This window comes from Ischnura elegans, chromosome 4 (genome assembly GCF_921293095.1).
Source record: "Ischnura elegans chromosome 4, ioIscEleg1.1, whole genome shotgun sequence".
Taxonomy (NCBI): domain Eukaryota; kingdom Metazoa; phylum Arthropoda; class Insecta; order Odonata; family Coenagrionidae; genus Ischnura; species Ischnura elegans.
In genome coordinates, this window is record NC_060249.1 from 51,004,229 (window position 1) to 51,020,745 (window position 16,517).

The window sequence follows — 16,517 nt, forward strand, 5'->3', positions numbered from 1 at the left end:
TGGTACAGTTGAAGGTACGTACATATTTGTGTTTGCATTTGTCACCTCTGGAGCGGGCGCGCCTGATATATTTATACGACTGGGCGCGTGGCGTACTTTGCCCACGATACAAGGATGTATATAATAATCGCGCGTTACCCCTGATGACGTTACTTAAAAAAATCGGGAAAATTTAATTTCATTGCATTTATGCTATTTGAGCGACCTCTAAATGTTAAACTATTGAGCTGAAATTTTTAGGATATCCATTCTGCACCTCATAGCATATTTTAAGAGGTAGAAATCAAAAATCCGAGAAAAAATAAAAAATAAGCAACAAAGCAATTGTACAGTTATAGGTGATACAGATATAAAGGTACACAGATGATAGACGGCCGGACGCGCGGCGTAATTTATACGCTACGGGTGTCGGGTTCCTCCTGCCGATCTAAAAAAAAATTGCTACAATAATTTGTGCTTTACAAACTCACGATACAGGTAGTGAAAATTACATTGTAAGCATACGCGAGGCCATTCAAGAAAAGCTAAGGACGAGGTACACGGCCGGTCGCGCGGCGTACTTTGTATGCCACGGATGTTGGTTCCTCTTGCTGATATAAAAATAAATTAGCTACAATACTTCGCGAAGTATCGAGCGAGCTTCGTAAACTCGCACTATGGACAGTCAAAGTGCATTGTAAGAATGGACGAGGCCATTCTAGACCAGAATGTACGCACAATGTAGAAATCCGTGGTATTCAAAGATTGGCGTGCTTTATTCGCCAGCGCGCTCGCTCGAGGTTTAAAGCAGAAGCTTTAATTTCGAAGATATGGCGATTGCCTAGTCATTTGACTTCTTATATTTTAATTGTTACAGGTCTTTTCAGCATTTGAAATGGCAAAAAGGACGCAAGAAAATAAATTATTTAAATATTTATTTAAAAATTCTAAAACTGATCAGTGTCGACACTGGAAGTGAATTTAAGGTTCAGGGAATTCAGATGCGGAGACTCAAATTTTTAAAAGCACATGGAAAATATAACGTTAAACACTACCTACCTAAGCCCGACCATACAAAATGAAATTACATATAGCAGTTTGTGGTGAAATAGTAGAGAAAAAAATTGTGCAAGCATTGAATTCTGCCAAGTTTTTTTCAGTCCTTATTGACGAAACTACTGATGTTTACGACAAGAACAGATGTCAATTTGTGTGAGATATGCCGAGCCGAAAGATGATGGATTTATCCTGCGTGAAGATTTTTTAACGTTTGTCACAGTTGAGAATACAGCAGGAAAATATTTAGCTAATGCAATATTATCAGAATTGAGATCTTTAGGAGTAGATTGTGAGTATTTGATCGGGCAAGGATATGATGGAGCTTCTTCGATGAGTGGAAGTTTTAAAGGAGTACAGGCAGTAATTCGTGAGTCACATCCAGAAGCCTTATACGTTCACTGTAGCTCACATTCACTGAATTTAGCCTTGGGTTACTCTTGCCAGGTTCAGCCGATTCGAAATGCTATTGGAATCATAAAATCGATTGGAAATTTTATCAAGTCCTCGGCAAAACGAACAAAGTGCCTTAAACAAAATATCGAAAAAAAAATGCAAATCCCCAATGTTTCACGACAAGAACAGATGTCAATTTGTGTGAGATATGCCGAGCCGAAAGATGGTTGATTTAAACCTGCGTGAAGATTTTTTAAACTTTTGTCACGGTTGAGAATACAACTTGAACACTTCCCCAAAACGCAATGGAAAAGCCTTATGGCAATGTGCGAGACCCGTTGGGTTGAAAATCATGATGGGTTGGTAAGATTCAAAGAAATATATAAAGCAATTGTTGATACACTAGTCTAGACGACTTAAGCGCTGACATGGATTCTGAAACATCTTCAAAGGCTGATTCATTTCTAAGATCAGTCATTTCAAGTGATTTTGTTGTAAGCTTATCGAGTTTAGGAATGTTGTTCACTTACACACTGTCACTTTATGCAAAATACTTCAATCTCCATTATGCAATTTGGCAGTAGCTTTGCAACATGTCAATTTAATTATTAAGACTATTGAAGATATTCGTCAAAATGTTGATATAAAATTTGCTGAACTTATCAAGAACGTGGAGAACTTGCTCAGAACTGTTAAGGAGGAAATGAAAATTCTGCGCATTACAGCCCGCTAAGAGCATGGGGTGAACTACACCACAAAGACCCTGAGACTTATTTTAGAATTACTACAATGATTCCACTTTTGGATGATTTAATTGATCAGCTTACGTCGAGATTTCAAAATCACAAAGACACATTATCATCTCATTAATATTTTTATACCATCTGTGTGTTCCAAAGAACACAATACCTGTGGTAACTTTGAGCTCCATAGAAAATACTTGAAATGGGACTTGGTAAAAGCTGAATTAATGTGGCATGTGGCGGATGAAATGGCAGAAAGAGTCTGCAATAGATCGCCCGACCCCTACATGTGTTATTGAAGCTCTCGGAGAATGCAATGAGGGGTTATTCCCAAATATTCGCAAACTTTTACTCAGGAATGGAGTTATGGATGAAAATAAAAATCACCATGTGTTGTAAGTTGCGGCACTTTAGGGGTCACGCCCAAATTTCAATTGCTCATATTTCATTTAAAATTAACAATTGGAAGCTAAAATTTTACACAATTTCTAATTATGCCAGAATGTACATATACATATGACCATGGCTAGTTTCATGAAAATCCGAGTCGGTGGGGTAATTTGGTCAAAATATTATAATATTGGTTGATTTGACGTGGAATGACCCTTTGTAATTATGTTTTTATATTCCCCTGTGGCGACTTGTGTGAATGTGAATTTGTATTGTTTGTAACCTCTATGGTTAGTTTCTTCTTGTTGGGATCAGCATTCCCCGAAATGCATGTGCTATGTGTATCGTACTGTTTGTGTGACTGTGACCATCTTCATTTCTTTTTCTGTGTGCGTTGAATTCTTCCTTCGTGGGGGACCTACGCCCTGAGCCATCTCTTGGCTGACTCATTGGGCTACTTCTTAGGGAATTGGTTGCATGAATCCCCACCGAAAACACTGGAGATAAGATTAGCGTGGATAGCTTGGTGATTTGAGCATCTGCCCGGAATACAGAAGGCCTGTGGTTCGATTCCCGGTCCAGGTGAAATTTTTCCATATGTTTTCGGTCTTCTATCCATCTCCACGCCACTCTGTGTCATCGTCCTATGTTTATGTTTCCCGTCTACTGTTGGCTCAACTGTTCCCCAACCTTAGGCATAATTATTTCTCAGCAGTTGCCCCCCCCCATCTACCTACCATTTCAACCATCTTCCTATTAATAAAGGGTGGAAAAAATCTGTCACGAAATTTGAACCTTGAGTAGCTGATGTCAATAGGATCCAAAATTACCTATGCTGTTAAACCTTTTAGTGCAGCAAGCTGATATATCGGCTTTTGCTGCTGGGGGAAAAGTGCAGCGGGCCAATATATATCATCTCTTACATAGTACATTATTTAATTTGCTATAACTTATTACATTGATATTTTTTATTTCAGTAAACTTAAAAATATTTTGTCAATATTATCCGGGTTAACCTCAGTAATCTGAAAAGAAACCACTTATGGATATGTAATAAAATAGTTTTGCAATGTTTTTTTCCCTAGTTGCTGCATTTTATGAAAATACCCTGTCGCATCACGGGGCCGTTGTGTCCCGCCCGAAATGCAATCCATGCAGGTCCGGAACTTAGCCTTACATTTACGACGAAATAATAGTAGAAAAAATGAGGGACTGAAAACCAAATCTTGAAAATGGAAAGGAAGAAATGAAGGGGGTGGAAAAGAAAATAAGGAAGGGATTCCCGCCTTACCTTGGCTTCCGCCGAAATGTGCACCCCGTGCATCCATCGCACGTCCTGTTCCTCGCCCGAGCTTCGGCGAGATAACGAACCTTCCTCTTCGCCTCGACACAGGCGAACGAATGCCCTGGTGCAAGGCATGCACTATTCTTCTTGGGCTTCTAGAGCCCTTTATAGGCGAAAAGAAAAGACAAAAAAAAAAACAGAAGCCAAGTCAGGCGGGAAAAAAGAAGAAAGGAGGGAAATTCAACTTAAAAGAAAAGAAAAACATAAGGCAGTTCCGGCCCAAACGTACCCTCTGCCTTTTTTGCCAGTACCCCAGGAAGAAGGATAGCACTAAGAGGGTTAAGGTAAAAAACGTACCATTTTTTATCTACGGAAACCTTGAGCTAGTTTTGCCATGTTGCCTAATGCCTCGGATACATCACCATCTCTGGCAGGCAAAGTGTTAGAAGTCAAAAGTTGTCAGCAACACGGCAAACTTGCTGTCAAGCAGAGCTTGGCTTAAAGTTTCTGTAATTTAAAAAATGGTGCGTTTTTGGCCTAAACATCATCAGTAAATTTGGTTCTAATTGGCATCAGCTATCCAGGGTTAAAAGTTTGTGACGCAATTTTTCTCTGACCAGTATAAGCAATGTTACTAGGCATGAGAATGGCTGATATATACCAGTGCTAAACTTATTGCCTCTCTTGTTCTTAACTCACCTGCTTTTTCATCTACATAGACGTCATGTATATTTAATCTACTGACGTAGGAGTAGCAGCTAAAATCTTATTAAAAATGATCGGAGAAACAGCAGTACAAAACTCCGGATAAGATGAGATAGATTATGGGCCAATGCATCTCAAATCAGGCAGATAGTGCAAAATCATGTCAGGTGACCATTAATGATTTCTCTGAAAGTTATATAAGTGAAAGCAGTATCCTTATTTTGAATAATGATCAATTTATCTCAGCTCAGAACTGAACCATTATGAAGTTAAACTATCCTTTGAACATTGCTGAGACAGGCCTCAGAGTAAAAAAAGAAAAATCACGTAAACACTGATTACCAAGGAACTATAGCCCATAAATCAATGATTATTGTTTCATTTTGAAGAAAAAGGATTTATGCGCATTCTGACATAACTTTCGAGTAATTTGAAGAAATAAAAAAACAAATATAACTTGTTTAAACAATAAAAATTAGTCATTATTTAACAATTAAATTACCAAAAATGCCTCCTTTTACTTAATTTAAAATTTCTCAGCGGGTAGTTAAAATGTTCTGCTATCAATTAAAAAAATAAAAAGATAGGAATTTTCAACTTTTTGTTTCAAGGCATAGATAAATTCTTGACAAGACAGCAACACCTTTCATAGTAACGGCAACCTAAAGCACAGTGTTGCTCAACAAAAACAAAGAATATGTGGTACAAATAAGAATACCCTTCCAAAATACATTTTAACACATTAATGGTGGTTTCACTTTTTGTAAGGATGGCACTACTGTATCTTATACCTCTTTTACTTTTTTCTGATTGATTGAAACATTGATTGATAAGACTTGTGGGAAGAATGTAGAAAATGTTTTGCTCAGTCAGTTGTGCTTTACACATCCCTACAAATCAACTAATGTAAAATAGATATCATATTTGAAGTAGTGGTACAATGTGTTTTATATGGCCTCTTTTGATTAAAGTTTCAATAATTTTAACGCAACATTTCTGCATTACATCAAAGTTTCTTTTCTCACACAGTATAAGAAAAAGGACCAAGTCGAGAGTCGGTAAACCTTGGCTTACTAGTGAAATATGGTTTGCGTCTCATAATATTAAATATCTTGCAATCTCCAGTGAAGCTGTAAGGCTAAGGCTGAATATTTAGCAATCATGTCAAATGCTACAGTCAGCAAAATGTTATAATAACCAAAGGACTATATCCGCTGATACCAAATTTAGAGAAATTTGGAAAATTATAAATTCACCTAGAAGCAAACTGAGAAAGCAGTCTTTTTTTAAATCCAAATTAATGATTCATTTGGAAAACATTTAAGCTGACTTTAACCAACGTGTCTATAGCTATGCTGTTCATTTCCTATCTTATGCCATGCATAATAATGCTTCTCCTAATATAGAAGGTGTTGCTATTACCCATTCCATCCTTAGAGCTCGTGGTAAAAATGACTTGAGTCCAAGATTCTAATTTTTAACTGTTCTGAAGGTTACTACCCCTTACTATATCATTTTTTCCTTGGCTCTTGCTGGTCACTTTCCTCTTAATTCCTTTGATTCCCTCTGATAAAGTGGCCAAGCAAGCAACTGCCAGGAAATATTTAGCAACAACCGAAGTTGTATGAGGTGTACACCTGGAAAACTCTTGATACACAGCAATAGTTATATATTTATATTAGTTTAGTTTTGTGATATTCAATGTAAATATGTTCACAATTTGGTTGCTAAAAATTAATTGCATTATGGAACTTTCTCTTCACAGGTTAAAACAGTGACTTCAAGCAACAGTGATCTGCTGTTTAAAGAGATTGAGTTGGGCCAAGAAAAGAATTGCGCAGCCAAGATAACGGAGAAAAGGGTAGAATGTGGTGCCTGGAGAAGAGGAAGTGGTGCCTGGAGAAGAAGAAGTTGTGCAACATTGAGCGATGGGCAGAATGCTGAGACGAGTAAATTTCAACAGGGGCTAAAAGAAAGTTTTCGATTGCCAAGTACTTCTTCAAGTGAAATCAATGAAAGACGTAGGGGCAATTTCAGACAAGCGGCTGATTCCGCCATCGTAAGTAGAAATTATTCTCATTCATATCAGATTGCCCGGTCAGGCACACCAAGTTTACTGAATCGAGGTGAACAAGCTGGATGCTATAATAATTCCCCAGCGGAAAGAAAAATCGGGATGGAATTACATCCTGATGATGAGGGTATCCCAGGATTCCAGGTGGCAGACATGAAGGAAAAGTTAAACATGAATTCATCAAAATTATTGACACATTTGCAAGCCAGGTCAAAGAATTTCACCACTCTTTTGAAGCGGAAACTTGGACCAAATATGATCATGCTGGTGGTAGAAATTCTTGCCAAAATCACAACATCAAATGACAAAGAGTTACAGGCATCTCTTCTTGCACACTCGATTCATTCCAGTGTTTTGGAACAGTTTTCTACGTTTTCACTCAATATTATAGCCCAGAACATGGCATTCAGTGCTGAGGAGTTAACAAATTATTTTGAAAACCTCTACGTTTTGTACAACACTTTTGTTCAAATGATGCCAACAAAAGCAACTGAAATTCTGAGTGATCATTGCACTAGGGCTGTGATGGCCTTGCAAAATTTAAAGCTCATGAGGAAATTGCTGGTGGCACCCAAGCTAGAGGAGGATTACAGAAGCCTCATGGATCATGTGGAGTCCCTTAATCAATTGCATGAGTCAGTCGCTCAAAGAAGACGCAGGGAGAAGGTGAAAAGGGAGTGGCAGCCCGGTATTAATTTTCGAGAGTTGAGTGTCATCCCTCTGCCACAAGATCTTTCATTGAAGACAGAAGTTAATTTGTGTCCAGCGGTTATTGATGGGCCATACAAGAGTGTTGAGCACTATTTGGATGTGCAATTCAATCTCATGAGGGAGGATTTCCTCATTCCATTGAGAGAAGGAATAATGAACTTTATACATCATCAGTCTTCAGAATCTAGCAAGTATAAGCGCATTGAGAATGTGAGATTCTACCAGGGTGTGAGGTTTTTGCAGCAATTTGTTGAAGGTGACTCTTTGGTCACTGAAGTACTTTTTAATCCTCGAGCCAAGTCAAGTAGACACAACTGGTCTAGGTCTAAAAGGTTCCTATTTGGGTCCTTACTATGTTTCAGCAGTGACCTGTTTAGTTCGATAATTTTGGGGCTGGTCGTGGACAGACAGGTAGAACTCCTTGAGAAGGGAATTTTACGCTGTGAGCTAGTGGGAGATGTGAACAAGGGAGAATTATTCGAAAAAGAATTCATCATGGCAGAGAGTGAAGTGTATTTTGAAGCATATCAACATGTTTTGAAGGCATTGCAGAAGTTTACTGGAGAAAACTTTCCATTGAAGGAATACTTGATTGACGTGTCTCCTGAATCACACTATCCGACTTACCTGGAGCGACTCCCTGGCACAATTTACAGGTCTAAAAGAATAGAATTTCAAGTTTTAAATAAAGATTCATGGCCATCAAAGGAGAAGATGGAATTGAATGAGTCGCAGTATAAGGCACTACAGTCAGCATTGACTAAGAAGTGTGCCGTAATTCAGGGTCCCCCAGGCACAGGAAAGACCTATCTTGGCCTCAAAATTGCTGAAGTATTGCTAGATAATACTCTTGAGTGGCAGAGAGGTCCAATTTTGGTTGTTTGTTACACAAACCATGCTCTTGATCAGTTTCTGGAAGGAATTTTATCATTCACCAGAAATATAGTTCGAATTGGTAGTCAATCCAAAAATGAGAAACTGGATGATTATAACTTGAGAGTTGTTAGGAAAAATAAAGGAATATATGGATTTGGCCTTAGGGATGTAATAGAAGAAATGAATGAATGCACTAAGACTATTAATGAATGTAATGAGTGCCTAAAAATGTGCATGAAAAGTGAAGGAATCATATCTCTTGAGTATTTAATTAGAGTTATGGAATATCGCATGGTTATTCATTCTGGTTTTAATAGCCAGGGTGACCTACAATTTCAGGAGTGGCTATTTGCTGGGTTGTATTTTCAAAATTCAATGAAGTCTGGGGTGGACTTGAATGATATAAAGCCTACCAATCATAATGGATTTTACTCATGCTCTCTGTATGATATTAAGAATATTATAAATGAATTAAAATTTGAAGAATCCATAGTTGAAGGCGATGAATTGGAAGATATTAGGAATGAAATTATTATGTGGGTGTCTAGATTAGAGTACATGAAAAGGAAGCTGTCAGAGCCTTTTGAACCAAATATGGATTTAATTCAAAGAATGACTAAGTTGAAGAATTTGAATATCCTGCAGCCTGACTATAGGTGGATGTTGTATAGATATTGGGTATTGAAATTAGTTCAGAAGTATGAGAGCGATTTAGTGAGATCTCGTCGATACTTTCAAAGTCTGAATGAAGAGAAATTCGAATTAATGGAAAGAAAAAATAAGTATGTCATATCAGAGAGTGATGTTGTTGGAATGACTACCACTGCTGCTGCAAGACATCAGAATCTGTTGCAGAGAGTTGGTCCTAAGATAGGTGAGACAGTATATCCTGCATATGGTACAAATTGACCCATAATTTATTGGCATCATTTCCCTATCTGTTTGCTATTTTAACTTTAGATGTAGCTTTTATGACTATGTTCTTCTGGTTTATTTAAACCAATCAATGGATATAAAAAAAGAATAATTTGGCTTTTGTCCAAAACTTACGGTCCACTTAAGAGCTTAGTGGTATGCATCCTATCAATCCCAATGAAAATTATTTGTAATATTTTTGTTCAGGATGTCTTCATTGTTTTAATTTTGATTACAGTTTTATAAAACTGTGTACAATTACATACAATTTCTACTGCACTTCCCAGCTAGCATACAGGAGTTTTGGGCAGAAATATATAGGGATGTATAATATGTAGGGATAGGCGGATTCAGGATTATTTTGGATCCGGATTTGGATCGGATATTTGATTTCAAGTGTCGAATCTTTGGATATTTTCGGATCCAAATGAATTTTTAATTGCCTGCTATTAAACAAAGTAATTATTCATGATTCTTTGGGGTACAGGTGATCAAAGAATCGCTATTTAGATCTTCATACACACATGGTTCCCACTTAACCGTGAAAACTTTAAAACCGTGAATAAGCTATGAATTTCGTCTGCCGTGAAAAATCCTGGAAGTAGCCGCGAATTTCATCATATAACCTTAGAAATCTATCAAACTTGATTGTAAAACTACGATAGATAGATTAAAATAAAAATCGATATTTCAATTATGTTTCAAGGTCGAGTCACGTGCAGATACTGTTGACGCATTTATCTGCATACGTGTATTCAAAGCGCAATTATTAATTGGTCCGTGAGCCATGACAGCACATTGACCTTAAGCCTGCGGTTGGAAGACATTAACCCTGGCAAAAAATTAGGCACTTCTTCACTTCCCTGACACCCTGCTCTCTCCATTTTCCCACTCACGCCCTCTAGACGGACCTGAATTTTGCTAACTATCGGTGATGTCATAAGAGACAGCACTTTCATTGCTATGTTTGCATTCAAGGCATCTGTTGCATTTGCTACATTTTTAGTTAATGTGTGGCCGATGATTGTTATTTAATCAATATTTCTGCCTAAAATGCCTTATCAACAAACAGCAAATTTAATGATTCAGTAGAATCCTGATTTAAGGTTTTTCAGGGGAGACAAAATTTAAAACACTTAATGTGGAAAAACACTAAATGAGGACCTGCCATCTTTTTCGGGTTTCAGGGTCTGTAATGATTGGAATGGCTTTATATGAATAAGAAATATTATTTTAAGTAACTAAAAGGTGCTGCATGCAGCAAAAAATTCATTGATTAAATGTTCTCTGCCCAATGACGGTTGGATAATACTTTTCAGGAATTAGCTAAAAAAATGGGTAGTAAAAATAAGTAATGAGAGGTTGAAAATTGTTTAAATGAAATACATATTTTAAGAAAATTATAATATACATCAACTTACTAGCATTCCCACTCGGAATATTATTATGGACATTAGTGATTGTATTTTTACGCATATTTTAGTGGTCTCGATGAAATTTTAAATTTTATTCTGTAAAAGTGACATGTAGGTGACTATAGCATTTCTAATATAATAAGAAAAGGTGTAAGTAGGTACACGAAAAATCGTCATTGCATCAATAAAGATGAGCGAAATAAAGGGACAGCAGACGATCGCTAATTCCGAATTCTAAACTACCGAATATCTAGTAAAAGGGAGGTTTTCTGGAATTTAGCCAACATAACGTTTTCTGTTGCCTCAGCGAAACTAGAAATTTATGAGCCTTTAAAAAGCCTCCTCTGCGCGCATTTTGGATTTCGAGGTCATCCAAAAAAGGAGAATCTTATTTCTAGTATGCCTACAAGTCGATGGTAATTCAACTCGATGATAACACCAGATTTGTTGTCATATATCTGCGGCCATATGCAGGTCGAATGGAGCCGGGAGAAGTCGCTTACGCGGCGCGCTGATCACCTTGAATCCGACTCACCTTGTTTCTCGGCAGCTTTTAATAAAATTTGGTTGGACCTTGAATAGCGATTAGCTAAACTCTGTTAAGTGAAAAGGTTTAATCTTTAACAGAACTGGATTTCATCTGACAAATTGTCAGTGCCTCTGCAGTTTGGCAACTTCGTCCGAATTATGATGTCGAAGTCAACTACCAAGGGATTTCTGCTGGATTTTCGTATTTTTCCACGCTCTATCCGCGATCTTTTTTTTAACCGTGATTATGCGGTGATTTTTCCCGGCATGAGTGATTTATTTAGATTCATGGACCGTGATAGTTCGTCAAAACTCCGATTGTCATTCTCTTTTGACATAAAATAGCCCCATATCTTTGAATCGACAGCGATATCAGCCAACCGCATGTCGGTATATCGACATGGGGTTGGTTGATATCGCTTTGACTATTTATACGGTTGACTATTTACAAATGGGCTCCGGGATATCTAAATTATGACGTAAAATGATGTTGTTCCGTAGGGAAAGAATGTTCTCGCTCACGATCATGACAGGGGAAACACTTCCTCGGTTCTTTCGCTCTTCCTCCGTGGAGACTGACCTTGGAATGGATTATAGAAAGAATCTTCTTGTGAACTGCGCAAATGATATTTGGCCTCCTCTTTTGAAAAGAGAATGTAGCTGACAGGAAAAATATTGGGATGACAATGGACTGCCTGTAGGGAGTAGAGTTGAAAGGGGCATAAGCCATCAATTGAAAACATTACGAGAAAACCGTCATTGTAGCGGCCCTCGGAGAATAACTTGTGCCATCAGTCGTCACGTATCATCAAAGTCAAGTTCAAGAAATGAAGGATATGGTAGTTCGTGGTTATTTAGGGATGACTTAGCTCCATTATATCGGATCTGATACAAAAAGTGTCTGGTGTCTGGATCAGAAGAGGAGCGAAACATTACGAGAAGACAAATCACCCAGCTTGCGAGTTGAAGGTCCCAGCGCTGCATTTGCGGAAGAAAGCAGTTGAATAAGTGTTCCCCGGTAGATTCTATCGACTCTTGGTAAACTTTTACGGGACTCTTCTTGTTGATGAGGAGAAATTCGAAGATTTGGATAATCATGTGCATGAACCGTCATGAAAAAACATTAAATTGGACAAAAAAATCTTCTGCAGGATTTTTTTACGACCATAAATGCGGAAAAACGCAAAATGGGGAAATACTAAATACGGATTATTTTTACATTGTTCTTGTAGGGAATGAATCTGGACCCCAAAAAATAAACGCTAAATGCGGAAAAACGTTAAATGCGAAGACGTTAAATCCGGGTCCGACTGTATTTATACCGTGAAAACGTGGAAAAAACCCTGAATTTTATAATGTAGTTAGAGTGGGAACCCTGACACATTTTAATATTTAAATTGATTAAAAATCATTTTAATAAGCTTTCTTGTTATTTGAGGGTATTCAGATTTTCCTCACACACAATTCCCCTGAATTTTGTCAATTTCTCATTTCATGCTAACTTGTGTGTCCCCCGCAAATGCTTCAGTTGTGGTAAGGTGGATTTTGCACTTCCTTGTGATAGTTACACGCCACAGTGCACGCACATGGCATAGGTTGAGCTCTCCCTATCTCGATAAAAATGTTTCCACACAATGAAATAGATTTTTACCAATAAATCGTCGAATTAAATTACAACTGCACAATATGTGACATATTTGACAATGTTTAGAACAACATTGACCTCACGTGGGACGAGGTGCAGGAACAGAACAATAAGACCACCAAGCGATCTCGCGATGAAGGGGTGGGTTCCAGAAGTGCATAAAGGAGAGGTGGAGGGGAAGGAGTGCGATCTCAATGTCTTTCAACCAACGAGACCAAAAATGAGGGAGTCAAGGATGAACATGTCAGAACTTGCAATTTTGTGACGTCGTTGCCCACAAAGTGGAGTTGGGTAAGGTTTGTTGGCAAATTTCAAACTGGGGGTAGGATACATATTCCGTTAATATTCCACCTGCCTCATCTGAAGGATGAAAGAATTGTTTACAGAACACAGAGTAGTCCGCCAACCATGAGCAGCTGGTATCATGGATATTGTCCCATTGGCAGTGGATTGAGTCTCATGATTGGGCGTTGCGGTATGGTATTCGTCATTTTTACTGTTACCATGAATGAATCCTCTGGACCAGGATGGACCTTGGTAATGCCACCCAATGGCCACTTGGCAGATGGATAGCAGTCATCCCGTACGATCATGAACTGTCCTACAGCAAAGTTTTCCTTTGGATCATGCCATTAGGTCCTCTCCTGCAGGTGGTGCAGGTACTCTCGTGACCAGCGTATGCAAAAGTTAAGCTTCAGCCGTTGAAGAAGACGCCATCTGGATAAGCAATTATCTGATATATTTGCATTTGCAAATGAAAGGATATTTTTCATTGCCTTATCTCCAATTGCTTTGAAGTCCTTGTGTGATGTTGCCCAGAAGTCTGCAAATTGTTTACTAATTAAAATATTTTTCATTGTACCACAGCTAGACAGATGTACTTGATGGTCTTGTTTTTCTCCAATGAGGCCTGAGATTTTTTTCTATTACTTGACTGATGAAGGGATTTTGAATCCAACTATCGTCAGGTTCAGAGAAATATAAATATGTATAATAATGATATATAATAGAAGTCAAGGCTAGGCTTTGTAGATGTTCTGGTGAAATATGTTGATCACAAACCATTCCAGATGTGTGACACCAAGTGTTCTGAACCTGTTGCCAAAGTGTTTATTAGCTGTTGGGGAACCATTCACGGACTATTTTGGCACATTGAAGTGTTACGAACCATTCAAATAAGCTGTTCATTAGGAGTTTTCTCTCTGTTCATGAGGTGTTCAGTTGTTCATGAAGCGTTTTCTTAACTGTACAGTAAGGATTTAACTTGGTGTTCAGAACCTGTTGCATAAGTGTTCCTGAACTATTAGGAAACCTTTCAAGGACAGTATTTTGTTCCAGTATAAGGATCAATCTCAAAAAAATGTACATTTTCTACAGGCAAAATTAAAAAAAAATGAATTTAAAATGCCTAACCCCAAGACAACTACTACTAATGTTATATTGCAACAAAAAAGTCCACGGTGAGGTTTAGAAACTGGAATTGAAAGCCCATCAGATTACCATGGAAGACTATGTATTGTGAAGAGTACCCTTTGGTGCCACTCATTGCTCTTGATTCTCATGTTTTTACAACTTCATTTAACCCTTAACCGGGCACCTCAAATCTCTAACGTAACAGGGCCCTTTTGATTTAGCCCTTTGGCTCAAGTGGGATACTCTGCCAGCAGAAATAAAATTAAATATTGTCAAATAATGGTAATGAATACAATTACATGTATTTTTTATGAATTTTAATGGTCATAGATGAAAATTTTACATGTCAATTACATTTGAAATCTGAAATTATTATGATTTATTCTTCATAAAAATGAACTCTTGTGCACAAATTGAAACTCAGAATCTATCAACATGATAGATAAAATGTGTTGATATTTTCTTGTCATATTAGTCAAATAAAATCTACATAACTACTTATTATTAGGGAAAAAAATCGTCAACAAGGCCAGTGTAGGCTACCCATCAACACTTTTTGCATAAGCATTTAACTATGCTCACTATGCTCATTGCTTGGCACTATGCTCATTGCACACTGATTGCTCACAATTGCAACATATCTGTTTTTGCTTTCGATGTTATGCATATGGACACAAATAACATTCTTTTTTGTTACATTGGAACTTGATGAATATGTTAGCTGAGAAATTTCTCCATCAAAAATCTCCTTAGCCATTACGATGTTTCTTGACAAACCCAAGTTGGATCGTCTTTCAATGTGGACCTGAACTAGGCTCTCCGATACACTTTGAATAAATAATCTTCTTGAATAGAGTTTATCATCATTCAAATTTGGATGAGTATTCATCCACACCACATACTACTCCACTCACATCCAAGCCACTCATGAAGAACGCAAAAGGCAACGATTTGTGCGCCTTTGACACATGTAGGCATGTACTAACTGGTCAAGGGAATCGACTCCTATTTTGGTGGAGTTGTAGTGATTGATAATTTCAGGTTTAGTGTTAACATCCTCCATAACTGTATTACTATGGTGCATGGTCTATAAAAGAACTACCGATCTTCTCATCTTGGGTACATATGATACTAACGTACTATTTTCGGTGAAACCAAACAATGAAGAACCAACTTCACGAATCTCATTGGCTTGAAAAGTAACTGGAATAAATCGTTTATTTTTTCTTATGGTTCCAACAAGAGTGAGGCCATCTGAGAAGGTTCTGTGCGAGCTCCATATCAGTGTAGTAATAGGGTGATTTCCTATTATTTTTTTATTGCCTAAATCGAAAGATTATTACTCCTGGAGTACGTATGTCGCGCTTTTAGATTTTTAAATGACGATATCTATTTTTCGCGATTAAATGAAAAGTGAAAATTTTCAAGCGCGCAAAAACGCGACGCGTAAGTAGGAAAGTCCGTGCGCCGCATTTCTGGTTCCCCCTCTCTCCTTGTGAAGTGACCTTGATCGAGGCTCTGAGCGCTGATAGGATGCAGGATGCTAGCGGATAGCTGAGTACCTTCCTGTCTGGTAGCGCATGGCTTAAAAAAGGTTTATTAATACCTTATCAAGCGAAGAAAACTTTCCGACCTTAGCCAGTTTTAATAGGTGATTATTAAGACATGTTTCCCTGAGCTCTGTGCCTCATGCATGCATTGGTAACCTCAGACGATGTATTACTCCTATCCTTTCGTGTAGAAACTAGGTCCCTGTGACGTCACGCGGAGCGGAATCGCATGGGCGCCAATCTGGCCTTTTTCAAATGAGGATAAAATTTGACCCTTGCCATTCGTCTAAACCGGTATTTCAAAAACCAAATAATTTGTGTATTATGAATACACTAATGGTGGGCAACGAATCGCAATCAATGCCTATCGTTTTCTTTGATGAAGGAAACTACCCTATTGTCACACGTTACATTTCTGTTCGTCTTTTGGTATGGCTCAGTTAACTGCTGTACAACTCTTCGACCCAAACCAAGCAATGCTCTTTCCCCTCCCTCTTTTCCCTGCTAAGGTATAGAGTTTAGAGGGTAAAATGTTTCTGAATCACAGGCCCACCAAACTTTCATGCCATACTTATCTGGCTTTGAAGGCATGTATTGTTTGAATGGACATTTACCTCGGTAAGGAATGAGCTGTTCATCTACAGTGATATTTGATCCTGGCAGGTTATGTTTTTTAAAATTTGTATTTAGCCTTTCCCAGACTTCTCGAATTGAAGCGAATTTATCTTTCTGGCACCGTACTGATCTCGTTGCTTTATCATCAAAGTGGATAAATGCTAACAAGTATTTGAATCTTTTCAGTCCCATGGTAGCCCTAAATATAGGTGGTCGATACA

General features: G+C 38.0%; 1 protein-coding gene across 1 annotated transcript in view; it reads left to right on the forward strand.

Moving 5' to 3' along the window:
• The window catches only part of LOC124157437 (NFX1-type zinc finger-containing protein 1-like), a 100,627-nt gene that overhangs the window by 8,465 nt on the left and 75,645 nt on the right, over window positions 1-16,517 (forward strand). Inside the window, exon 2 of the mRNA XM_046532136.1 lies at window positions 6,320-9,089. Coding sequence (XP_046388092.1) covers window positions 6,320-9,089 — 2,770 coding nt within the window. The remainder of the gene's footprint in view (window positions 1-6,319; window positions 9,090-16,517) is intronic.